The 26,950-nt window shown below is 40.3% G+C and overlaps 1 protein-coding gene across 2 annotated transcripts in view; it reads right to left on the bottom strand.

Moving 5' to 3' along the window:
- The window catches only part of Rab27b (RAB27B, member RAS oncogene family), a 147,308-nt gene that overhangs the window by 6,774 nt on the left and 113,584 nt on the right, over positions 1-26,950 (bottom strand). For both annotated transcript variants that reach the window (XM_057788608.1, XM_057788609.1), the window contains 4 exons: positions 14,052-14,223; positions 12,461-12,546; positions 4,563-4,666; positions 1,708-1,831 (listed from right to left, as the gene is read on the bottom strand). In XM_057788608.1, coding sequence (XP_057644591.1) covers positions 1,708-1,831; positions 4,563-4,666; positions 12,461-12,546; positions 14,052-14,204 — 467 coding nt within the window. In that variant the 5' untranslated portion in view covers positions 14,205-14,223. The remainder of the gene's footprint in view (positions 1-1,707; positions 1,832-4,562; positions 4,667-12,460; positions 12,547-14,051; positions 14,224-26,950) is intronic.

Here is a 26,950-nt window from a genome sequence, read left to right as displayed (position 1 = left end):
TATGGCTACCTAAATAAAAGCTGGGAAATGACAACATCATTTGAAATGTCAGTGTGGACAGGAAATTCCAGGGGGGCCCCACCCCTAGATGAAGAGCGATAGTTGATTAAGGATTGCGAAGAGAGGAAGAATTAGTCTTCCCAAGAGATGAGTACCCTAAATGGTTATCCAGTTCCAACAGGTCAGCCCCACTGCCTCTAATATACACACAAACAACACTAAACAAACCCAGCAGGTTGCATTTATATACAGGGAAATGATGTAATTACATTTTAAAGTTATTTCTTTAAGAACAAAGATTTTGGCATAAATTTAAGTTGAGCATAAGAGAGCAAAAGAGAGGTGCCTAGCGAAAAGAAAACCACCCAGCCATTGTAGGGGACTCCTCAAGAGGAAGCAGTCTCACAGAAGATTTTAATGAGAATTTTTTTTTTAAATGAGGAAATCAGAGGAGATACCAGACACACAAGTGAATGCCACGTAATACAAGGCTGGCAAAGAGATCTGTGTCAGTTTTTATTGTCAAGTTGGAAACCTTGTTTGCTTGCTTGTTTGTTGGCTTGTTTTCACTAAATAAACCCTGGTGAGTTCTTTAATGCTGTCATGACCCAGTGTGCGGGAGACCATTAGAGGAGGCAGTCAGCAAGCTGAAGCCAAGGCATCCTCACTGCTTTAACACAGTGCAGTAAACAAAACCACGAGGAGAAATGCCTAAACCAGCGGTCAGCAGCACCACGACCACTTCATGGTCTGCAACACTGCTACCATTTTACTTCCCTCTGGCCAATCACCTAGAAATTTGGTTTCAAAATGCCACGTACATTGAATATAAGACTCATGGGAATGTAAGCTGCATTTATTTGGAATTAACAGCATCAAGAAGATCAAAAATTTAACGTTCCAAATGAGCTCTTTCTAGCCGATGATACAATAGCTTAAGATTAATAGTCACTGACAGATTCTGCCATGGAAGTCAGCCTTCAAGTGCGTGGGCTGCTTTTGTTTGAGTTCATTTCCAGCTGCCAGCCAAGCCTACTCAGGAAGATGGCTGCATCAGATACTGTTCCTGTCTCACCTAAGTAACTGTTAAATGAGAGGCAGTAAGCTCCATAGTTTACAATTATAAGCCTTGATCTAGATTCCTTGGATAAAATTTAAGCTGTGCTCCTTTGTAGCTACTGAGTCTTCTACCCAGTGCTTACTCATTCTGTGACTCCCCTCTTATACAAAAGGTGGTGACTCCAGTATCACCTACACGTGGCTATGAGGAGCCCAATGAGCCATCGTCTAGCAACAATTGCAGATGCATGATAAAGACTCAATACATGTTAGATGTTCTTATTAATATGACTTCTGGAAGGTGTGTGTATGTGTGTGTGTGTGTGTGTGTGTGTGTGTAGGCTTGCTCGCTTGTGAGTGTCAGTTACTAAATCTGGAGTCATTGATTTATCTAGATTGGGTGGCTAATGAACTTCATCTCTTCTCCCAGCGTTGGGGTTGCAGCCCATTTCACCATAGCCAACTATTAAATGGGTGCTAGGGATCAAACTGAGGTCCCCACTCGACTCAGTAAGCCACCTCCCCTGCCTGGGAAGTCTTTTTAATTCCCTGCTGTTTCTGGTCCAAGGGGATTCCTTCAGCTGTCTATATCATGGCTCTGTTTCCCCCGTGTACAAGGTCAGATGGTTCCCAGTGAAACTGACTTACCCATATTTTTCAGCCAGCTCCCGGGCTTGCCGTTCGTTGACTTCCCTTTGGTCTGGCAGATCTGCCTTGTTGCCAATTAATACTATATCTGGATTTTCACAGTAAGCATTTGCTTGTAGTTGGCCTTGGAGAAAAAAAAAAAAGCAAATGAAAGCAGTGATTTAGTCATGAGCAAACGATGTCAAAACACTGCTCCTACTCCAGATTCCTAACCCAGCTGCTCCTCGCTGATCAGCTCGGTCATCTCTCCTCATAGTTTCTATATCTATAAAATGGAACTGATGCCTCACAAGTTTCAGATAGTGATGCTGAATGGTACACAGGAAACACCTGAACCAATACCTAAACATGCTCACCTATACCTGGGAGCTTACCCCTCTGACCCAAGTGGCTTCCTGTCATTGGTTCCTCAGATGCAAATATCAGGCTGGATCAAAACCTTCCACTTGCAGATGCTAGAACATGTTTTTCATGTACTTCATTTGCTCCTTTAGATGGCGGCTCTGTTCCCCTCTCCTGACATCAAAGTGATGATCTATGGAATGAACAGGTCTTGAAAAACTGAAAATTCATGCAAAAACAAATTTAAGATAAAAATTTTTTTTCTCTTTCTTCAGGCAAACGTGTGTGTGTGTGTGTGTGTGTGTGAAAGAGAGAGACAGAGAGAGAGAGAGAGAGAGAGAGAGAGAGAGAGAGAGAGAGAGAGAGAGAGAAAGACAGAGAGACAGACAGAGAGAGAGAGGGAGAGAGAGAGAAAAGGAGATAGAGAAAACAAACAAAGGGAAAAATGAAAGCATGAAGTGGAAAGAAGAGAAGGAAAGGAGGAAGCAAGGGAAGGAAATGATGGGAAAGATAGACCACACCACCTGTATCTTCCACTTCATTAAGGCCTGCTATATGTCATGTACCCAGGACAGAAAGAGGCACATAAATATTTATCCTGCAGTGTCAAGGATCTGAGTGTTAGAAACTCAGAGGTTATTAGACTTGGCAATTAATTATCTTAAATCCCAATAATATCTTCCGGGAGACTTGAGGGAGAGGACCATCTGCCTTGAAAAATGACAAACAAACCATTCTCTGAAAGAATCTAATAATCTTATTAGTTCCTTGTCTCAACAGAATCTAATCATAGGACCAGAATTTGGATAAGGACATACAATATTCAAAGGAAATAAAGACAGATCCTAGGGTAAACAGTAATTTGGAGAGGCAATTAAGAAAGTCAGGCTTTGTTGATATTTTCCCTATTGGCTGCAACTGATTACTGAATTCACATTCAAAACACATACAAAAACTTTACCTATTGCTATATTTTGTGCATCATTAATTTTACCTAGCTGTATTTGCTGCATTATTAATTGTGTATAATGTGTTGTATAAGTAGAAATGTAGCAATATAGACAAACGGATGTAGCAAGAGTCTGAACATACACCGTGTGCCAGGGAAGGTGCAGAGTGTTACACTGGAACCAATAGGTGAAGCCTACTCTTTCTCAGAGCATGTATTCTGTGCTAGAAATAATAAAAGACACAAAAACCTGTAAAGACGCTGGGTGGTGGCAGCGTTCAAATGAACTGTAAGGTGTTGAGAGAACACAGAGTGATGACGAGCACTTGCATTAGATAAAGTGGAAGCTCAGGAAAGGTCTCTGAAGAGAGAAATAAAGTCTCGGCAAATCTGGGGAAGAAAGGAAGTATCACAGGGATGTCAACTTACAGAAGAGAAATCCAGGCTGATGGGACAGGAAGGATGAGTATCTTTAGGGGGAAGCAGGTTTTGGTTCTCTGAGTGTGGCTGAGGGTCAGTAATTAGAGACTCAGCAAGAAGAAACAGTCAGGATTCACAGTTTATATGGATGTAGCTGAAGGGCTTTGACTTTTATTCCAAGCTAAATATAAAGTCATAGGCTCTGAGGGCTTCTGAGAAAGGAGCTAGGGACTGAGGCTAGACATTTCTCTATTTGGATTGCCTTCATGTTTGAACAACTTATTTATTGATTTTTGCATATGTTCATGTGTATTTACATATATACATATGGGTATATATACATATAAGCATATATTTATATGGGTATATAGATGTATATGCACCAATATATGCTTTCCTTTAGAGATCAAAACTCAAGGTCATTCTATTCTTCAGGTATCATTTGTCTACTTGTTTCTTGAGATACCTTTGAGATCTTGTGAATCTAGTAGCTGGCCAGGGAGCCCTGAGGAAATTCCCATCTCCATTTCTCTAGCGCTGGGAGTAGAACTGCATACTACCACTATTGCCGCCTTTGCACATGTCTGGGGATTGAACAGAGGTCCTCATGCATGTACAGCAAGCATTTCACTAATTGAGCATCCTATTCATTCCCCTTTAACAACATTTCATTCAAGTAAAACCTTGTTAGAGCTGTGTGACCTGCACCATGCCTTGTCAACATGGCCACTTATTCCTTGAAGCATTACGGGTTTGGCTTGCACTTTCACCCTTGAGCTTCTCTGACTGTCGCCTCCCAGGAAACACTGTGAATGTTCTCTCTGTCTTGCCTCTTCAAGTTTAACACCATGCATGCTATCTTTTACCTTGTAAAAATTCTTGAGACTTACTGGACAAATGTAATTAATGTTTGCTTCACTACAATACTGAAAACCTTAGGGCTGTCTCTAAGAAAAGTGTCCAAGGAAAACAGAATTCTGACCCATGTTGCTTATTGACACAACACCCCTCTGAAGGTGACACAGTGCACACTCTGCTCATCTTCTCAGAGTTAATCTGTGACTGCGCTCCCACAAAACAAGCAAGCACATAGAGTTGCAAAGTCCCAAACCAGCCGTCCATGAGTATCACTAAGCCCACTTACTCATCCAGTTCCTGACATTCAGAAAGCTCTGTTGACTGGTGAGGTCAAACATTAGCAGGAAGCCCATGGCATCTCTGAAAAAAGCAGTGGTGAGACTCCGGAACCTGCCAACAAAGCACAGTGACCGGTTCTCAGTCTACAAACTCACACTCGCAGGACCAACAACACTGTTTCCCAGACATCCATGCTGTCTCCATGGCAACCCCTTACCTTACTCTATGGACATGTAAGACTAGGCCAGAAGATGGCTTTAGGGCAGGGAGAGGGTATCTCATTGCAGATTGTTTTTTAAGACCCCTTTCAGGTTCTGTGGGGCCATGGCACTGATAGAGAATTCTATTTGGTCACTAACTTGCCACTGTGGCCTCTTGGAATCTTTTTCTTTTTTGACTTATGGCCTTTTCTGGGCCACAATTAAAATCTTACCCCATTTATAGTGGACTTTAACTTAGACTTTTCTGATGTTGGATATCCTTATGTATATGTGTTGCTTTTATTGGTTGATGAATAAAGCTGTTTTAGTCAGTGACTTAGTGGAGTAAAGCTAGGTGGGAAATCCAAACAGATATATATATATATATATATATATATATATATAGATAGATAGATAGATATAGATAGGAAAAGAGTAGGTAGAGTTGAAAAGACAGTACATAGTTGCTGAAGAAGAAAGATGTCAGAACATTATTGGTAAACCACAACTTAATGGAGATACATAGATTAGTATAAATGGGTTAATTTAAGATGCAAGAGCTATCTAGGAATATGCCCGAGCCATTGGCCAAACAGTGTTATAATTAGTATAGTTTCTGTGTGATTATGTGGGACTAGGTGGGGCAGAAATTGCCATCTACAAATGATGCCCAAACTTTTGGCAAGAATTTCCACATAAAGCCTGAGAAAGCTTAAATATAAGGATTCTAGACAGATAAGAACAGAGTCATGTGTAGCTTCTTGGTAACCATCTTATTTCTCCAGTGGGCTCTGTTTGTTAGATGCAAGCCAAGGCACAGCTCCTTTAAGAAAGGCTCTCTGACTCAGCTTTAGCTGCAAAAAAACTTGCAGCTCTTTAAAGAGGTCTTGCCACCAAACACTTAAATGGTGTTTATGAGTAGTCAAAGGCATGCTTCTTGGTAGTGGTAATGACCTTGAAAATCCACAGAGTTGTGGCAATAGACATGGCTCCCACAAGAACCTCCACCATGAAGCTAAGGAATGTGGTGAAGTCAACTGTCAAAGTCACAGTTTTAATTTTAGTCATGTTGCTTAGCAGATTTGACTCATGTGTTCAGAAAAAGATAGAGATATAAAGACAGATTCTGGCAAAAAAAAAATCCAAATAAACAAACCTCTAAATGGTTTACAGTGTGTTTAAAAATATAAGTAGGCTTGAGAGAGAAAAGAAAAAGAATAGGAAAAGTTCTTTAAAAAAGAGATAGGTGGCGCACACTTTTAATCCCAGCACTTGGCAGGCAGAGGCAGGCAGATCTCTGTGAGTTAAAGGACAACCTGGTCTACAAAGTGAGTTTCAGGACAACCAAAGATACATAGAGAAACCCTGTCTCAAAAAAATCAAAAATTTTTTAAATAAAATAAAAGAAATAGAGTAAGAACAATAAAAATTCACATAAAGATGGAAAATACACAGAGAGTATTGATACTGCATGTTATTGTGTTGTCTTTGAATTGTTTGACTGTTGAGGAAGGAGCAACGTCTGCTAAAAGATATTTTATTATAAATGCTGCTGGATTAATCCAACCTATATATTTTGAAAATCCCTTGACTTCAAATTTTAAGTCAGAAGATATGTTATTTTGGAGAAGAGATTTTGCTTTTGTTTCCATAGGACTGAGAGGTTGTGGATTCTTTGTTGGTTAAGAAAAATAAGGTTTGATCAAGGAAAACCTTCCTGAAAAATCTCCAATGGGAATGAATAGCCCAGATGATCCAATGTTTCAGAGCACCTCTGTTTCAGTTTCTTCTGAGTTCTGCATTCAGAACAGTTTCAAGGCTGTTGGCTGAGATGATCCAGCCTAACAGAACACTCCAGTCAGGATTTGACCACAATCTTAAACTTTCTTTGCATCCATATAAGATTTCCAGTACTCACAATCAACAGAAAATAGCCTAAAAAACTACACCCATATTCAGAAAAAAAATAGGTTATAGATGTTATGGACAATGGTCAGGAATAAGTTAAACAAAGAAAATTAGATTCAAGGTTTTGTTTGGAAAAGAAAAAAAGGGACACTGATGTGGGAGAATGCTTTTGTACACTGTAAAGATTTGTCACTCGTATTGGTTTAGTAAAATGCTGATTAGCCAGTACTCAGGCAGGAAGTCTAGGTGGGCCAACCACACTAAGAGAATTCTGAGAAGAGGAAATACAGGGACGCAATCACCAGCCAGATGCACAGGAAGCAAGATAAGAATGCCTTTCTGAGAAAAAGTTCCAAGTCACATGGCTAAACAGAGAAAATAATTAAGTCTTGGTTAATAATAAGCCTGAGTTAATAGGCCAAACAGTTTGTAATTAATATAAGCCTCTTTGTTTTCCTTTGGGAATGAATAGCCAGCCACAGAACCAGGCGGGACAGAAACTTTCATCTACAAATGGTGCCTAATGTGGGTCTCGAACCTATGACCCTGAGATTAAATTTCATGCTCTCCTGACTGAGTTATAAAAATATAGAGTATCTTCTCTGAATTTGTCAGATGCAAATGGACTAGATAATACTGATGTATTTATTGCCTATATATATATTATATATATTTTCTTCTATTAGTTATAGCCTTCTTTTTTATTTTAGACAAAAGAGGAAATGCAGTAATATTTCATTTGTATTTTAATAAATAAAGCTTGCATGAAGATCAGAGAATAAGACAGCCCCTTATAGACCAGGCAGTGGTGACATACACCTTTGATCCCAGTAGTCAAACTAGTTTGCCATAGAAACCAGGCAGTAGTGGTGTATGCCTATAATCCCAAACCTAGAGAGGAATATAAGATGCAACGAGACAGCTCTCAGACAGTCTCATTCTGAGATTTCTGGAGACAGGATCACCATTTCAGTCTGAGGTAGAGTTACGAGTCAGTGGCTGGCTGTTTTGCTTTTCTGACCTTCAGGTTGAACCCCAATATGTGTTTTTGGGCTTTTATTAATTGTGCTAGATTTTTCAAATTTTCTTGCCTGTACACAAAAGAAAAGCAGGCACATAATTAGGCTGAGAGTGAGAACTTCTGTGAGCAAGCAAAGGAAGCCACAGCTCAGAAATAGAAGGGTTGATGTCCTCTTTTTACCACACCCTTTGGGGTGAGACTCTCTCACAGGTGAGTGCGCGAATCGTGAGGAAGAAGAAGATTATTGGGGGACTAAAAGAAGGACAAAGGAGAAACTCAGGAAGTGGGAAAAGAAAATGAGAATATTCATTTCCAGTGGAGGCGGTAAAGCAACTATTCTACAAATGCTAAAATGCACTCCCTGACTCCTCCCTTGTGTCTGTCGTGACTTCTTCAGTTAAATTCAAGGCAGGTCGAGACCCACAATGACATCAGTGCTAGGTAGAACTGGAGAAGGCATGCAGGGACCAGGGAAGGGTTGAAGTTAACCACAGAATTTCCGAAATATACATAGCTTTGAAAGAGAGAAGAGAGAAGTATGACATTTGCTCTCCTCAGTGGAGAGCAATTCCTAAATTTTTTGGTCTCTCATTTTAGTCTCCTTCCTAAATATTTCACGTTGGTTTTCTCAGTGTTCTATTCTGAACCCTTCCCATTTTATGCACACACACTATCATTTAGTCCCTTGGCTTAGCTGCAGCCTCTATGGTGAGCAACCCAAGATATATAGATAGCTTTTTGCTGTCATTTGAATTCGTGCTTTAGAGATTTTTCCACATGGACAAAACACAGTCATTTCTCGAATTACACATCCCAAGCTCAACTGCTGTCCTTTCTGCCTTCTGTTTCTGGCCAGGGCATTCTCATCCTATTGGGACACAGTCCCTTCCAGTTTTCCTTCCTCATTGTCTATGCATCACCATGGACACCATCTTCTCCACTGACGCATCTCCTTATACTATCTCTTCCTACCCATTATCACTCATGCTCAGTTATGGTCTTAGTAAGCTTCCCATGTTCATTTTTGGGGAGCCCTCATTTCTTCCTGTTGATTTTGTGATTCTTGCACTAACCACATTTTCATGATTACATGTGACTCTTAGGATAACACCAGCACTTGGGAGGCTGAAGCAGGAGGATCTCAGTGAGTTCAAGGCCAGCCTGGTCTACAAAGTAAGTGCCAGGACAGCCAATACAGAGAAACTGCATTTCAAAACACACACACACACACACACACACACACACACACACACACACACACACACATAATTATAAAGAATAATACCAAAACACCCCACTAAAACTGTCAAGGCTTTGCAGGATCATCACCACCCATCACCAGGCTTCATCTCTTGCCTACTACCCACAGGCACGCTAATCTTCTTTTAGTTCTGAGAAAGTTCACTGTCCCCCCCTGGGCTCTTTCACAAGCTGGTTGTTCTGTGGGTTGCCACCCGTTAGTCTTTCCTCTTCCTCTGCCTGTCCTTTAGCTTGGATTACCTTCCCTCATGCATTGTGTATGAGTGTAAACAAACGCACCAGTGGAAACCCCGCTTCCTCCCGGAGCCTTCTGGGAACAGCCTCTTCCTGCAGGGCTCACTTACCACCTTCTGTCTTCTGACAGTTGTCCTGGGGCCATGCTGCTGAGATTGATTGTTTGTCCAATGCCTACACTAATGTGTAAGCTTCAAGGGAAAAGGTGCTGGGTTTCCAATTCGGAATACAGTCTGTTTTTCACTGCCCAGAACATGCTATTTACTTCCAAAGTGCATTTCGATATTAAGAAAATAAGAAAGAGATAGAGTGCAGTAAAAGATTCACTGTTCTTACAGATTCTAAATAAAAGAGAACAATTCTTTGAAGCATGGGGGAGGGGATAAATTAGCCATTTCTTTTGCATGGCATTTCTGTAACACAGCAGTGTAGATTACAAAACCCAAAAGCATTACTTGCTTTTTCCCATGGAGTTCTGTCTCTGCCTTTGCCTGGGAGTTCTTAGAGATCATAGACATTCTGTAGTAGTTCTCTCTGCTGAAAAGTTGTGCCCACAAAACTCTTTCTTTCTTTCTTCCTTTCTTCCTTCCTTCCTTCCTTTCTTCCTTCCTTCCTTCCTTCCTTCCTTCCTTCCTTCCTTCCTTCCTTTCTTTCTTTCTTTCTTTCTTTTTCTCTCTTTTCTTTGGAGCCTGTCCTGGAACTCCCTTTGTAGACCAGGCTGGCCTCGAACTCACAAAGACCCGCCTGCCTCTGCCGCCTCCAGAGTGCTGGGATTAAAGGCGTGTGCCACCACCGCCCAGCCACAAAACTGTTTCTTAATCACTGTACTGATGTGGCTGAGAAAAGTGATCACTGGTGTGTGTGTGTACCTGTGTGTCTATGTCTGGGGGACAAGCCTGTGTATTGTTTTCCTCATTGCCCACAGCAAATAATGAAGTAGTTAACAGGCATGCTTTGTGTGGTCATCAGACTGAAGCAAATTTCTCTTCCCTGAATGGCAGCACAGAAAGGACACTGTTGCTGTGGGGCAGGCAGACATCCTGGACCATTCATCTCATCCTCTGCTACCCTTCCTTCCATTACTCCCTGGAAGAAATGCACCTGGCATCCAGTTACACAGACTCCTCCCCCTCCCCATCTCATCCTAGTCAGCGACTCAGGTGGGCAAAGCTAAGATCATACAAAAAGCAACAGATCCCAGAATCAGGCACCTTGTTGTTCTTTACCCCTTGAGGGGGCACAAGGGTTGGATCCTCTATGTTCACAATGGGTTATGTATTTTCCTGCTTTCCCACCATCGACTTTTATCAATTACCATTACCCTTACCTGAATTATACTGCCAGAAGCCCCAAGGCATTATCTTGTTGCTTAGCTACACCTTCTATCCACAGCACGCAAAATTCTCCAGGGATGAATAAGCCAAGAGTTACTAAGGCAGTTCATCCCATTCCTTCCCAGCACAGCTGGATTAAGGGGACAGATGAGAGATGCCGGCCATCATGTGGGCCTGACATGTCGTGTGCATGGACATATGGGGATCCACATTTTTTTCTCGTATTGCTTCCTCCAAGATGAATTACACTGCTCTATAAAACATACATTTTTGACAACAAAACTGACACGTGAAAGGAGACTCTCACGAGGAACGCCTTCAGAAGAACCAGCAGTGTTGAAGGGTGTGTGTAAATGGAATTCACAGTCAAAAAAGCTAACCGAGAGGGCCCGGCACCTCTCCTGGCGTTTACACTCACTGAAAGCGAGAACATTTTGGATGCATTTCAAAAATATGGGTGTTTACCACGCATCAGCATTGTAAGACATATGATGGAGAATCAGGGGCAGGATGTCTTCCACATATCTCTGCTGTCACTCCCTTGCCACTTTCTTATTCAATCTGATAGTAGAGGATTTTTTATTAGATTTGGGTCTTTAACACTTGGAAATTGGGTCCTGAAGAGACATGTTTTCATTGAATAATGGAATACCACTGTGAGCTCCGAGCGACCAAGGCTTCTCTATACTGTTTGTTATCATGCCTTTGACAGCGGAGAGGATACTGCGAGACGAGGAAGCTCACAGCTTGGCTGGGATAAGATGGCCACAAGTGATTCAATAGAGAGCAGTTTAAGAATACTAGAAAATGTATCTTACTGAACGGTGACGTAGCATTCATTTGGTAGCGTGTTAGTGGCAGCGTATAGGAGCCCCTGGAGTTCAAAAGAAACTGGGGGTTTTCGGCTGTTTTAACTGGGAAGGTAGAATTGGATTAAGGCTGGTGAAAGGAGAGCGTTGGGAGGGTGAGAAAGAAGTTAAAGGTTCTAGGACTGAAGCCATAGCTCATTGGGTGGTGTGCTCCAAGCCCAAGCAGATCGTTCTGGATCCCCTGGACCCACTCAAAACAAGACACAGCAGTGTGCCTCTGTCATCTGGGTGCTGCTGCCATGAGATGGGAAGTAGGAACAGGAGGATCCCAAGAAGCTCATGGGCTGGCTGGTCTGGCATGAGACCCAACCTCAAGAGCGGTACAAGATGAAGACCTGCACTCTGACACCCATGGCTGTTCTCTGACCTTCACCTGCATGTCACGGCCCATGCATGCCACCGTCACACACATGCATATGCACACACTATACATAATACATCTGAAAAATACATGCACATCATACACAGCATGCAGAGAGCTCAACTAAAAAAATATTCTAGCTATCAGGCAATGGTGCGAGCCAACTTTGAGTGAGAAAAGGCAGTCACCAAACGTGTAACAGAGAATCTGGGGGCGGGGGGGACACAAAGACAGGGAGGATGACACACCTTTTCTTCAACTCTGTCTGTGATCAGCTCTTGCAGCAGTGCTAATTTCCCATCTTTATTGGAGAAAATCTGGACAGATTTCTCCCCACTAGGAAGTATGAAGGCAGATTTGCCCACTTCTGATTGAACATTCGGATCTGCACTAGTTCTACAGTTCTAGCATGAACTAGAAATCATGGACTTTCATTTCTTTATACAAATATCCACTAGTCGTTTTGTTTTGTTTGTTTGGGTTGAGACAAAGTTACTCTCATTTTGTAGCCCTGACTGGCTGCAAACTTGCCACAATCCTTCTGTCTCAGACTCCTGGGTACTAGGATGTAGGCATGGACCACACACTGGGCATAGTTATCTATTTTAAAATTGGTAGAAAATCTGGATACCATTTATTTTTGAGGTTCGTATACATCATTCACCTTTTCAATGCTTTCTAAGTTATTGGGAGCTAGAAATAAAGGAATTCTCGTTACCGCTCTTGTCCAGCGGTGTCCCAAAGCTGCAGGTGCACCTTAAACGCTTTCCCTGAAGATCCATCTGCTCCCTGTGTGTTGTAAACCTGAAAAACACAATCCTCCCGCGTTAATATTGCTTTGGAATTTGTCAACACTGTAGTTCTCTGGGTTCGCTCAGAATGTTTTCGTTGATTACTATAATCAAAGTTCATAGTGCAGAATAAACACTTGCTTTATTTTCCCCCAAGTATCACATAGATCTCACTTTCAAATGTCAAGTACAGTATGATTTTCAACACAGCGTAAGCATACTGCAAACTTAAATTAGACACCTTCTGTCATTCCCTCATGGAGGCAGCAGACATCAGATTAGGACGAAAGCTGTAGGTTCAAACAACCAACTTTTCATTTAAACGTCTGAGTCTAAATTTTTTATATTGAAAAATTGAGACCATAATCCTTTTCTATTTTACAGTTGTAATATACTTTGAAATTAGTTGTAATATACAAATGAAATTACAAATGGAAAAATCATTTTAATCAAAATTTGTTTGTCAAGTCCCTGCCTCTCTTTTAGCATAGAACTGACTTTCAAAATGCTTTAGGTAGTAAGTGTACACAGAGTTTCTCAGCGGGGTCAGTTGGGACACTTCGGCCTCTGTCTTTCAGCCTCTTCCTTGGAGGGCCTTTGCAGAAAATGTTCATGATTTAGAGAAAGTGTTTTACAGGCACAGTTTTTACAAGATTTCTACCTATATTGGTAGGCATTGCTGAGGGAAGAAGTCAGAGGAATCCTGGAGTTGCTCGAAGCAAAGCTGCCCAGAGTCTATTGGCTCTCAGTTGAGGGAGAGGAAGCAATTCAACTTTTCAGGCAGTGCCTCTCCACCAAGCATTTCCCGTGGGGATTTGTGACATCAACTGGCAGGCACAGTGATCTTGGCAGTCGGGACTACCATGGGTGGCAGGAAATCTGGCTAAGCTTCTGTGCCTATGGTGCCTGCCTCCCGTGTCACAATATCCTCCATCCTGTCACTGGTGTCTAGCATGGGAGACGGAAGCGCTGTTGTGATTCTCACTTAAGCTCCCTTCTCATGGAAAATAGCATGGATGGGTCTCACATTCTGTTCCCAACAAGCCAGTGATTGATGGCTGAGGCTACACATAAATAAAAATGCAGCAAGAACTTACAAATCTCATGTTTCAGCAATTTGCCAATCATACTTTTTAACCTCTTTGTTAGGAGTAAGGGAATGAATCCTTCAACTTTCTAAGAAATTTACTTCAGCCCAATGAATTAATACTTCCGGTACTTTAATACATCAAAATTTGAAAGCATCCTTAGGAACTCATAGAAAACACATTATCCACAAATTCAACAACACATTTATTTTAGCTGCCTTGTGTGCTTTTGAAGACAGATAGTGTCACTCAATATTTTCCTATCAAAATGTTACTGGTTGTTGAAAATGTAATAAATAATATTCTACAGTTATGAGTTTCATGTGATTAAAAAAACAGACACTTTGAAGTGCAATGAACACAATTTCATCAATTCCTATTTGACACAAGAGAATGGGTAGTAAGGTTAAGAGTATGGTTAAAAACTTACCACACGTTTTTCCCGAAAATCTATTCCCACCGTAGTGATGAATTTGGGATTGAATTTATTGTCTGTGTATCTGTAAAGAAACGTGGTCTTCCCTACTCCCGAGTCTCCAAGGGCCAGGAGTTTAATCAGATAATCATAATCTCCATCAGTCATAGTGATGGTCTTGGCAGGCCTGCACAGGAGAAGAGCAAATACGATACAGCAAAAGTTGATTTTCTTGTCTGCTATCAGAACACAATGTACACCTAATTAATTACATTAACACCAAATGCCTCTATTGTGCCTAAATCCTGAAATAACTTGGTCAAAGCAGCTTCAGGTGTGAGGGCATGCCTGCCATTCGTCACTTCACATCAGACAGTTGCAAAATAGACATTGGCAACACAGTAATAGAAGTTTAAAAGTCAAGGACATTTGTTTCCAAAACCAAGACTCCGGAGGATTAGAGGTGCGGCGCTACGGAAAAGAGGGAGACGCAAGAACAGAAACTCCGCTGGGAAATGAAGCAGTGCAGGTGGAAAGCGACTACCACTGTACACAGAATGAAGCTGGAGTGGCTTGCATCTAAGAATAAAGGAGACGCTGTCTATTATATCCATACACAATATTCCTTTCTGATCTTAAGAAATGAACAACTAGAATGATGCCCCTGAAGACACTGATGTGAAATCCGCCCCAAACAAGGAAGCCTCCGTTCTCCGTGAGTGTATGTACAGCGTGAGTGTATGTACAGCGCCAGTTTCCAGACCTCAAGAAGGAGGCGGGGTTTCAGCGGTTCCCATACTATGCCTCCTGCCTGGGTGAGCGATATCACCCATCCTTTCTTCCAGGGCACAGACCCCTCCACTCCCGAAGCTGTGATGACTGTGGCTTGAACCAGCCTTAAGATAAATGCAAATGCATCTGCAGGGCTTATTCCAAGGTGAGGGCACATTCATCTGAATGACACTACCCTCTATTGTTGTGAAGTTCCCACAATGATTTGAGATTTGCTACAAACTTCTGACTCATAGGCCACAGGAATGTTTGTTCTATCCTACAACAAAGAGGGAGGCCTCAGAAGACGTTGCTAACATGGAAAATGTTGTTCTATTATGTGAGAAGAAGATTTTCCTATTTATGAAGACCCAGGAGCCATTGTAGTCTTTAAGACGGCCTATTCTGCAATGACTCAAATTACATTTCAAAAACAGCCTATTAGATGAGCTAAAACATTCTCATAATTTCCGAAAATCTAAAAATGGCCTGGTGATATAGGCCTACAATTCCAGTTGTTTGGGAGGCTTGAGGCAGGAGGATCGCAACTTTATTTCCTCCTGGGCAATGACACCTGATTATGTTACAAAATAAGGAAGGGGACAGAGGCATAGCTCAGTGCATGTCACACATATGCATGCATGTGTGAGAAGCTGGGTTCCATCCACAACACCATTTAGCAACTGAATAAAAGAGGATGCACACAGTTTATGTGTCTATCATCGTAATTCAAAATGCTTTTATTTTGCCACTTTAAGTAGTAGTTCAAGATAAAAAACTTTATGTCCTTGGGTAAAACAGCTGATGAAGATAATGAGCTACTTATCGAATAATTAACAATTATTAAACTGCTTTAGAAAGTTGCATCTTTTTAAATATAACTAATTCCTTAATTTGAACTATATTGTTTTTGCTAAATAGGGCTAAATTGATTATGGGCATGTGCTTCTTTCATTAAAGAATCCTTTTTGAGATAGGATAATTCATATTGTTGTCCTCAAACATTCCTCCCTAGTAATTTGCCTTCATCCCTAAGTAGAAGTTGCCGAGTCTTCTGACTGTAAAGGCTTTGCTTTCTTTTCAAACTATCTAGAGAAAATCTGATCATGGCTTTGGAAGCAAGTGCCCCCATCAGCAGCTCGTCATCCTCAATGAAAGGGCACAGATAACCACCGACACTGGGCTTCCCTTGGAGATACCTTTGTAAGTGACTGCCTATGCCTATCAAGGCATCAACTTGATGGCTCTAAATCAGAGCTTTATCGTTGAGCCTGCTGCTCGTCTTAGTCTTTGAGTCACACTGGTGCCCAGGCAGAATGATGCTCCCTACTGGAGGCCCCCATTACCATCTCTCCATCTTCTCTGTAAGTATCATTTTACTACTAGCCTCTTTTTTATTTTATTTTATTTTTTTTTTGGAAAAAGAAAGACTTAAATTTATTCTGAGATAAAGTTGAGGACTGCCACAGTCTTTCCTATGTCTAAGCCATAGGACAAAACTGGAGCTACTGACTGCCTGAATAGAAAGTAAAGTTGGAAGGTATACCATGGTTCCCTGGGGGAAAAAAAAAGTGGAGTTAAAGGGGTCTGTCAGCATGATCTAAATTTTTTATTCAAGTTTCCTATATTATTTCCCCTTATTGCTGATAGTCACAAGAGACACTAAATCTCAACAAATACATTGAAATCCATCAGCATATGAGTGTTGAGCACAAAGATGAATCTCAGAAACATATACTTCACAGTCTAGCTTTTGGCAAAGCTTGGACTTTTATTTAAAAAGTGCATTTAAAAGGCGAGAATGAATGCAAGGGGAGCTGGGGATGCAGCACAATTGGTCAGAGGCTTGCATGATAGGAATGGGTTCATTCTCAAGCCCTGCATAACATTGGCTGCTATTGTACATGCTTGAATTACCAGCACTAGGAAGGCAGGGTCGGAAAGATCAGAAGTTCATGACCATTTTGGGCAATGTAGTAAGTTTGAGGTTGGCCTGGGATATAAAGGACCCTGTCTCAAAAAAAAAAAATTGATTTAAAATAAAACCACAAGAACCAAACAAGAAAATTACAACATAGAGTTCCAGATTAAAACACCATTCTTAAATGCTTGGAATCATCATTGTGCTTGTAATTCAAACCAGTAGTCTTCGTGAGCTATGGGATTCAGCGGGTCTTAGAGAAAGACTAACTACCAAGCAGTCTTCCTGCACAGCAAGGACCCAGACTGGGTGAGAACCAGGGAACCCTGGCATGGGAGCTTACTTCCCATTTGTACTACAAAGCTCTTAACCACTTGCCAACTACATGACGCAGCATGTGTTCCTGACTAGTAGCCAGGGTATCCTCTGTTCATTGTATACATACAGCCTGGGGCAATACCAGGGCTGCCTCCAATCAAGATCTAATCTAGACTGAGCAGTACCGGCTACCGGGGAATAGTTTCACTCTGGACACCATCGCCTCTGCTCTCTATAAATAAAGAGTGCTGGATACACTGTGGCATTTGACACAAACACCACATAAAATAACGACTAAAAGCCTGGCACGGTGAAAGCAATTACTTAGTGCTCCCGATGTGCTCTTTGATCTATTAAATTAAGAATTACAAGGTTTATTTTAAAGTTTCTCTTAAAAATATTAATATTCTGTTCCTCTCATTTAAAATTATGTGTACATTTTTTTTATCTGTACCTCAAAGATGCGTTTGATTCACATCTCTTTTTATTACCACATTATTTTCTGAGTCCTAAAATGACTGATATAGATGATCTTTCCCTGTCAGTTAAACACAGCAGCACAGAGAAAAGATCGCCTTTTCCAAGAAATGGGATAGAAATTTATCTGGAAAGGATCAAAAAGCTGACATGTTTTAACAACATTGTTTATTTTCCTGTACTAAGATTGGGAATCTTGTCATTTCTTGGTTGTACTGGTCTGAAAAGGACAAAAAGCCAGAAGACTGTAATGATTTCCAGATCATGTCTGCTTCTTGGTATTTATCACAGTGTCCCAGCTATGCCATAGAGCCAGGAGATACAGATACAGAGAGATACAGAAGATAAGGTGCTGTGCTCAGAGCCCTTCACGGGACAGCAAGAGGAAGGAAGCGGAGGCAAAGATCTAAAATGCATCACTCTCCCGGCTTCTGCAGAGTCTGAAAGTCAGCAATAAATACAATAAATGCAAATAATCGCCTGGACCTCAGTGTTCAGATGGGAAGTCACACCAGAGAGCACGCTGGACTTGCAGGACAGACCACTTATCGTCAACTGAGCCAAACGCCCACAAGACTTTACCTCATTTGTTACGATTAGAAACAGAATAAGATAGTCTCCACCCCAAGTCAATAAAACATCCTTCCAACAGACAGACCACTCTTAAAAAAAAATAGAAATGCAGAGTTGTGGAGCCCAATCCCATTGGATACATGTCCAAAACACTCCTGTACCCAAGGTTCAGGTAACATTGTGGGGTGTGGGGGGGAATCAGGGGATTTGATATGAGATTGTGTCTTGTGTTAACATCAGAAGCCACACCCACAAAGTCTCACCAATATGGAAGCCCAAATGTGAGCTGAACAAGGATGACACCAATCAACAGGTCAAATTAGACTAGGAAAGCCCACGAGGCTTCAACCTTACACAAAGAACTATAGGCTACCGAGTAAAGTTGGGAGCAAGAGAGGTGGTCCCCTTTAGATGGGGTAGAGTATACCAAATGCCAGTCTAAACAACCTTGAAGACATACATTCAAGTAAGACATACGGACTCAGTGAGCTATAATTAGGGATATACATATATATATATATATATATATGAATTCAATAAAAAAATTATGAAAAGGAGCCCATGAATTTGTTTGTTTTTGTTTTTCAAGACAGGGTTTCTCTATAGCTTGGGGCCTGTCCTGGAACTTGCTCTGTAGACCAGGCTGACCTCAAACTCACAGAGAGAGACACACCTGCCTCTGCTTCCTGAGTGCTGGGATTAAAGGCGTGTGCCACTCAGCCCAGTGAGGCCTGAATTTTAAGGAAAGCAGAGAAATTAAATTAGAATCTCAAAACTAGGCAAAAAATGGGCAACATTCTATCTCTAAAGAAAAAAAAAACTCCTGCATTTAATTGACGAAAAAAATAAACATCAAGTTTGAGTTTTAAGAGAAAAAGCTCAAAGAAATGGAAACCGTTGGGCAGAGAGAAGGTAGAGATGCTGTGCTTGTGTAGGGGAGGATATTCCTCCTCGGAGGAGCCAGGGCCATGATTTTTACTCCTGGAACATCCTGTCTGACGCTGCCCCCAATCTCTTTTCTCTACCGCTAGTGTCCACTGCTCTTGTTCACCCTTATTTCATTCATCCTTTCCTTCCTTTCTTTTTTGAGAATTTTACATATGAATACTGTATTTATACCATTTCCTCCCCCCCTCTACTTTATGCAACTCCTTGCATGACCCAAACTGTCTCTGAAATTGATAACATCTTATTTTATTACTATTATATATAAATGTATACATACATATATATGCAAAACAAAACTATTACATATAAATTGTTTATGCATGCACACATATTTATACACACACTTATAATACAGCCTGCTGAGTCCATTTTGTGTTGCTTACACACACACACACACACACACACACACACACACACACACACAGAGTCTTCACTTAAAAATAAAAAACAATCTAAAATTCCCCTTAGCTCTAAAATCTTCTCGTCTGCTTTTCTGCAGGGTTTCCTGAGACTTTAGGTGAGGGGTTTGATGGAGACACCCCATTCAGGACTGAGTGTCCTAAGGTCTCTCACCATTTACTTGTTATCCAGGGGTGTCTCTCTGTATTTGTTCCCACCCACTCTAGGAGGAAGCAGCCTGATGATAATTCTTCCCCAGATTGAATATTTAATCTTAAGAGAACTATTTTGATTTGAGATCCTTGGAAGACAAAGCTCCAAAGTCCTGCATGTTTTAAAGATATTATTTGTATTCACATGGAGCCTAGCAAGTAGACCTAAAATAAGGTGGGGGTCGGCAAAAAGGACTCTTTGGGGGAGCATTTATTTATTCATCTAAAACACATTCTCTTGAATCTCTCGTTTGCATAGTTGAGAGGAAACTTCTAACACATACTCACTGGCACCTCTTGTTTGCACGGTGCTGAGAAAGTACTCCTTGTGTTTCTACTGGGGACTTACAATGACTAGAATCAGGGGGTTTACTCATATACTCATGGGTAAAATTTCTGGCCAGTCTACCAAATAACAATATCAAGAAGGCTTTAACAAGCTGTGACCTTGTGACTTGAACTTATTCAATTCATAAAGAACACTCTGTTTTTGAGAGTATATTGAATATTCTCAAGGTGCTTTGGGAATTTTGAAACAGGAAGCAAATAAAGCCAGCATAATACTGTTTACACTCAGTGTAGATCATTTCAAATAAGGCTGTCGAGGATTGACAGTCATTTAATCTTTCTTCCCTGCCCTGTATTTGATTGGCTGTGTGGGGCTATGTTGACCTGTGAAACTCTCATAGACTGTGCTTCGCTTCCAGGATGATAGCCAAAAAGGGATTCTAACCAACTGATCTTGAAAAATTAATTTCCAGAATGTCAAATTATGAATGGCCGGAACAACTGGTATCTAGCTTATGAACTAATGGAACAGAAATACATTTTGAGGGAGAAGTCCCTTGTAAAAGATACCTTTTATTTAGTGGATTCTATAGCATTATTTTAACGCTAGAGAGGATTATCACAATTCATTTTCATTTCAGCTTAAAAACTACTTAGGATTAATGAACACGAGCTTATATCAAAGGTTCAACCTTAAATATACAACTCTGTCAACTTAAGTGAATCACATTGACTTAATCTAAAAAGGAGTGAATTTGTTGTCTATTTGTAAAAAGTAAAGGGGTGTATTTTATTTTATCTGAGATCAAGGGCTATAATACAATAAACTAATAATTCATCGAGATCTGCAACTTGGTCTATACTTGCAGTAAAGGCTAGAAATTCCAACAGAGAGACTTAACAAGCATACATATTTATATTAACGTGTCGTGCTTATTTGTAGATACTAAACTCATTTGCAAGTCATTGTTTTTCACTCTATCAATTACTTTTTCTGCCTAGATTTGCTATTTTGGTTTAGTTTTATAGCATTGTGTTGGTGAGATGTCAATTTAAAACAAACCAGACTACAGTTATTCAAGAAGAGGAAAACTTTAATGAAGTTTTTTTTTTTTTCTCTCTCTCTCAGACTGTAGGCACATCTGTGGAGAACTTTCTTGGCTAGTGATTAATATTGGATGGCCCAAGTCACTCTGGGCGATATTATCCCTGGTCTGATGGTCCTAGATGGTATGAGACCACAAGGTGAGCAAGCCATGGAGAACAAGCCAGCAAGCAGTGTTCCTCCACGGTCTCTGTCTAAGTTCCTGCTTCCAGGTTCCCACCTCCATCTCCTGCCCTGACTTCCCTACATGATAGACCGTTACTTGGAAGTGTAAGATAAAATTAGCCCTTTCCTTCCCAAGCTGCTTCTAGATATGGTGTTCATCACAGCAATAGAAAGGACATATTTTGAAAGTATATACTCTTACTGTCTTGGTTAGGTTTCTATGGCTGTGAAGTGACACCGTGATCATGGCAACTCTGATCAAGGAAAGCATTTTAATGGAGCTGGTTTACAGTTCAGAGGTTTAGTCCATTGCCATCATGGTGGAAAACATGGCAGCGTGCAGGCAGACATGGTGCAGGAGAGGCATCTGAGAGTTCTATATCAGTTGAGACACTTGGTCTGGCTTGAGAATCTGAAACCTCAAAGCCCACCCCTAGGGACACACTTTCTCCAACAAGGCCACACCTCCTAATAGTGCCTCTCCTCAGGAGCCTCTGGGGCCCATTTTCCTCCAAACTACCATACTTACCAATCCAAAATAATTAAATATGTATATATTAAATTTTATTATTTAAGTTTAAGAGATTGTAAAGATACTGAAATCATCAGGATAGAGGTGAAGGCAAAGATTTTTCAATGTTTCATTTTAATCACACTTGGATCATTTTTTAGAAGAATATTTATTATTGCAATTTTCAGGCATTTTAACTTGTAAGTAAAAGAAGATTGTCATTATTAGGTAGTTTTTACCTGATATATTTTCTTATTTTGGACTATCAACAGATCTACCATAAAAAGAAATCTTTGTAGGGGAACGTACAAAGTCATACACAAATGCTCATGGCATAATTATTCTTGATAATTCCAAACTGAAAGCAAACCAAATGGTCACCTATTGAGAGTGTACATGATATGTGGTATGTCCATGAAGATTATTTGGTCAGGAAAAGGAATGAGGTGTGTGTGTATACATGTCATTTTCACACAGAAAACTTGAAAGTATTTGCTGAAAGTAGCGAGAAGCAAAAGGACATGTAGCTTACAATTCTGTTTATATAAAAGACTCTGAAAAGATAACATCATAGAGACAGTTTAACAGGAGCTAGGGGAAGGAAAAGCTGTGAGTTACGGCTATCGAGTATGGACTGCAGAGACAATTCCCTGGGTTTAGAGAGTGACATCAGAATAACTTCATGAATATTGTAAAGCCACTTAAATAAATGCTTCCAAAGGTTTATTCTGTTGCTATATCTCAATAATACCACTTATTAGAAGTCCAATAGGGTAAATATTAATTTATTTTTCAAGTAATTTTTGACCTAGCTAAATTTATGGATTTTTGTTTAATGCAATAACTTGCTAGTAATTTTCATGCATATTCAAAGAAAAATTCACACCCCCAAACCAAGGCAAATGGCCTGCATAATGTACACTCTTTATATGATTATCACAAACAAATGGTTTTTTATTTATAAAAATAGTTTTTTTTACTTAGCAGGAACTTCATGAGCAGTCCTGTGTGCAAATACATGCAGGAATCAGGACACTGAGGGTCTGAGGCAGAGACGATGGGTTCTGGAAAGCAACCAGCACGATTCAGTGTATGTCCTCGTGAATCTGCTTGTCGGTGTCCTCCAGGGAGTTCAGATCTAAACACCCAAGCCTCTCTGGTATGATTCAAACCTCTCTGAGCTGACTCTGGAACTTAGAGATGAATACTCTGCCAGGGCAGGACAGGGCAGCAGCTAAGATAGAACCAGTGTGGTTCACCTTGAGCCATGTGAAGAAATGACAGAAAAAGTCAAAACCCTATGATTCCTTTGAGCTGTTGAAAACCCATGACTTCTTACTGCGGCCCAGTCAGTATAGAAAACCCACAACCACAGGGGAACAAAAGGAGTCTGTTTATCTGAATTGATCCTGTTATGGTTTAAAGCAGTTTCCTCTACTTGGTTGTGGCCCTCCAATCTTGGCACACAAGCGATGACGGATGACTTCTTCTGATGAAAACTATTGTTTCCATGCCCTTGACGTGATGCCCAGGGACCCAGAGTTACTCTCAGATAGCATAAGCTTTGTTTCCATGGAAAATGGGAGCCAGCTCCTGGAACATTATACTCACTCATTCAAAAATATGTACAGGACTTTTGAAACATTTAAAATATTGAACCTGAAAATCATTTTTGCTTGCCTGGTAAGTGGGCTACATGACTCATTTATTCTAAAGAAGACATCTTTTAAGAAAAAAGAAAAAAGCCTTTACTGTTACGGAACATTATTCTAAGGTGTGTTACATTTGTTTATGCTGTGGAACATTTATTTAATGATGCAAGGATGTGTTACATTATTTGATGTTACATTTGTTTAAGTCTGTGAAACTGTGTTTACTGTGCCTGTCTAAAACACCCTATTGGTCTAATAAAGAGCTGAACGGCCAATAGCTAAGCAGAAGAAAGGACAGGTGGGGCTGGAAGGCAGAAAGAATAAATAGAAGGAGAAATATGCAGAGCAAAGATCTAGGAGTAAAAGAAAGACCAGAAGAGGAAAACATCAGGTACCAGCCACCCAGCTACACAGCAAAGCCACGGAGTAAGAAATAAAGAAAAGATACTCAGAAATACAGAAAAGTAAAAGCCAAAGGCAAAGGTAGACAGAATAATTTAAGAAAAGTTAGCAAGAAACAAGCCAAGCTGAGGCCAGACATTTATAAGCAACAACAAGACTCTGATTAATTTGAGAGCTGGGTCACTGGCCCCCAAAGAGTTAAGAGTTTTTTAAAAAATCAAACAACACTTTACTGGGTTCCTTAAGCTCAGATTTTTGGTAGAGACAAGAAAAAAAGAAAAAAAGAAAACCATTATAAAGGAGTAAATTCCTTAGGAATCTACAAAGGATCTATCCTATATATTTCCTTTAAGACTGAAAATTTGCTAGTGAGGTGTGAGAGGATTAATCACTGTAGAAGCAGTAGCTTGTACTATAGCCTCCCCATCAGTCACAGACCAGAAAACAGGCTTCCCAATTTAGTGGCTCACAGATCTGCCTGCTTTGAGAAATTCCTTCTGCCCAAGGCGTAAAGGCCCAACTGTGTAAGTCGATCTGAATTCTGGTAAGGAAATGCCACCCACTATGAACCAAATGATCCGTCTTTCTTTGCTGCTGGGTCATATCATAAGTGAAAATATATTAAATTTATATTGTAAAATGAAGCTTCTCCTCTTAGAATATCAATCGAAAAAAGATACAGCTTCAAATTAAAGTTATCTTTTTGTTTTGAAATAGTTATTTTTTGGTGCTAAGGATTGAACTTGGGCTTCGTGAATGCTAAGCAAGTGTTCCACCAGGGTGTCCTAAGGTCAATCCTACATCATTTACTTTTAAATTGACAAATAAAAGTTGCATGAAATTATTATGCAGGGCATATTTTGAAATATGTGCACATTGTGAAATGGCTAAATGGAGCTAATTAACATGGATCGACTCATGTAATTATCTTTATGCGTCTAATGCGAATATTCTAAATTCACTTTTAGCAGCAATTAAACATATAATCCATTGTGGGGCTAGAGAGAGGGCTCAGTGGTTAAGAACACTGGCTGCTTTTCCAACAAACCCAGTTTTAGTTCCTAGCACCTGCATGGAGGCTCAAAACTGTATGTAATTCCAATCCAAGGAATCCGATGCCCCTTTCTGGCCTCTTGCACACCAGGAAAGCATATAGCACATAGACATGCATGCAGACAAAACACCCGTATACATAAAATAAAAATTTAAAAACCCATAAAATTATTATGTAAATAAGAACCATAGAAGTCATGTTAAACAATAGTTTTCTTAAATATCTCTCTTAAAATGTTGTATTCTGTGACCAAAATCTTCCCAGTCCTCTCCCTCCACATGTTTGTCTATGAAGATTTTTTACTAACTTTTCAAATATTAATGTAACAATGTTGAAAATTGTGCTCATTTGCTTGCAGGCTGCTGCATTAAGAAAGACATGGAGACTTCTGTTTTGCTTAATTATCTGCAAAAAGGCAACATAATCAAAATATCTACCATAAACATGGCCTCTGCAATATGACGGAGCCTAACTGAATAGCTTCTATGGATTCATAGGCAGATAGTGGTGAAAAATAAGATGAAGGTGATAATTATTAATAAATTCACATTCAAAAATAATTTTAGATAGCTCATGTAACGATGACATTCCAAGAATAATAAAGATAAAGTTCCCAGAATTATTCAGGAAGATAACGTTTGCTGGTTATTGTTTTAGTTTTATATTTCATAAGGATTTTTTAGTAATGATTGTTGGGTTGAGAGAGAGTCTATCCACAGGGAATGGGGCTACAGCAAAGAAAACGCTTATTGCACAGCAGCTCTTTCTACCCCATTCTGTAGAACTTAGGTCAAAGGAAATTTCGGGGTCTGAATTTTATTTTTGCAACATGTATGATCTAATGGTAAAGGGAGAGTGACGAAGATTACTGCACAAACCTCTTAATCCTACCTTGGGTGGGGAAAATCCTCGGGTCAGGTACTTTATTTGGAATGCATCCTGCTTCAGAAAATTTAGAGCTCTTAGAGAGATCAGAATGCAAAGGGGGAGGGGGTGGGGACAGAACAAATATTTTCTCAAGTAGGTGACATGAGAGCTGATGTTTGAGTAGAGAAGGGGGAAAGGCAAGTTGGGATGGGAACACTGGTCTTGGACTGGATGTGGCCCCAGTGTGAGAGACTTGGTTTCTATGTACAAAGTGTTCTGGTGGCCTGGGTCAATGAAGTTGGATATCCAGAATTACGTGTTGACTGGATTGCTTTAGTATGAGGCAGGCATCAGAGTGTATTGTTGGAGAAGGAGGCTGCTTGTTCATCCCTGCTGCCCAGAACCAAAATAACCACAAAGAAACTATATTAATTAAAATGCTGCTTGGCCCATTAGCTTTTATTGGCTAACTCTTATATCAATTTAACCCATTTCTATTAATCTGCATATCACCACATGGCAGTGGCTTACCTGCAAAGATTCAGCATGTTTGACTCTGGCATCGGCTCCATAATGTCTCTCTGACTCTGCCTTCCTCCTCCCAGCATTCAGTCCAATTTTCCCTTCCTAAGTTCTGCCCTATCAACAGGCAAAGGCAATTTCTTTATTCATTAATGGTAATCACAGCACACAGAGGGGACTCCCACATCAGTATTTATCTCTGCATTTAGAAGTATGATCATAGACATTTTCTACCCTCATGTGAATTACTTAGCCCTTTGTTCTAAATCTATTTATCTGCAGCTGTGGGTATATAAAATACCTGCCTGAATATTCAGGTGCCCTAAATTTTTCTCCATTCTGTCTTCCCAAGAAATTGGAAGCCCTTAGAATTATGGAGTATGAGCCTCATATAATGAAGATAATAAACCCTCAGAATCCTTAATCAGACCAGATTCGACATATTTTTAGCCTATAATAAAGCCAGCATATTTCTCAGAACAAAGGTGATATGTAAATCCCCAAGAAAAGACATAAGCTGTATTTTAAATGGACACGTTGACTTCTACTTACGAAAGCGCAAGATCATTTCAGCTACTCAGGACTCCGATAGAGCTCTGGCTGGAAGCAATTATCTACTGATTACTAATGACAATTTTACTGAGATCATTGTTTACTTCTTAGCAGTAACCCAGGCAACTAAACTCACCTAAGACTTTCCTACATACAACATTCATAATATGGTCTTTG

This window comes from Chionomys nivalis, chromosome 14, assembly GCF_950005125.1.
Source record: "Chionomys nivalis chromosome 14, mChiNiv1.1, whole genome shotgun sequence".
Taxonomy (NCBI): Eukaryota; Metazoa; Chordata; class Mammalia; order Rodentia; family Cricetidae; genus Chionomys; species Chionomys nivalis.
This window is presented reverse-complemented; position numbering and strand designations above follow the sequence as displayed.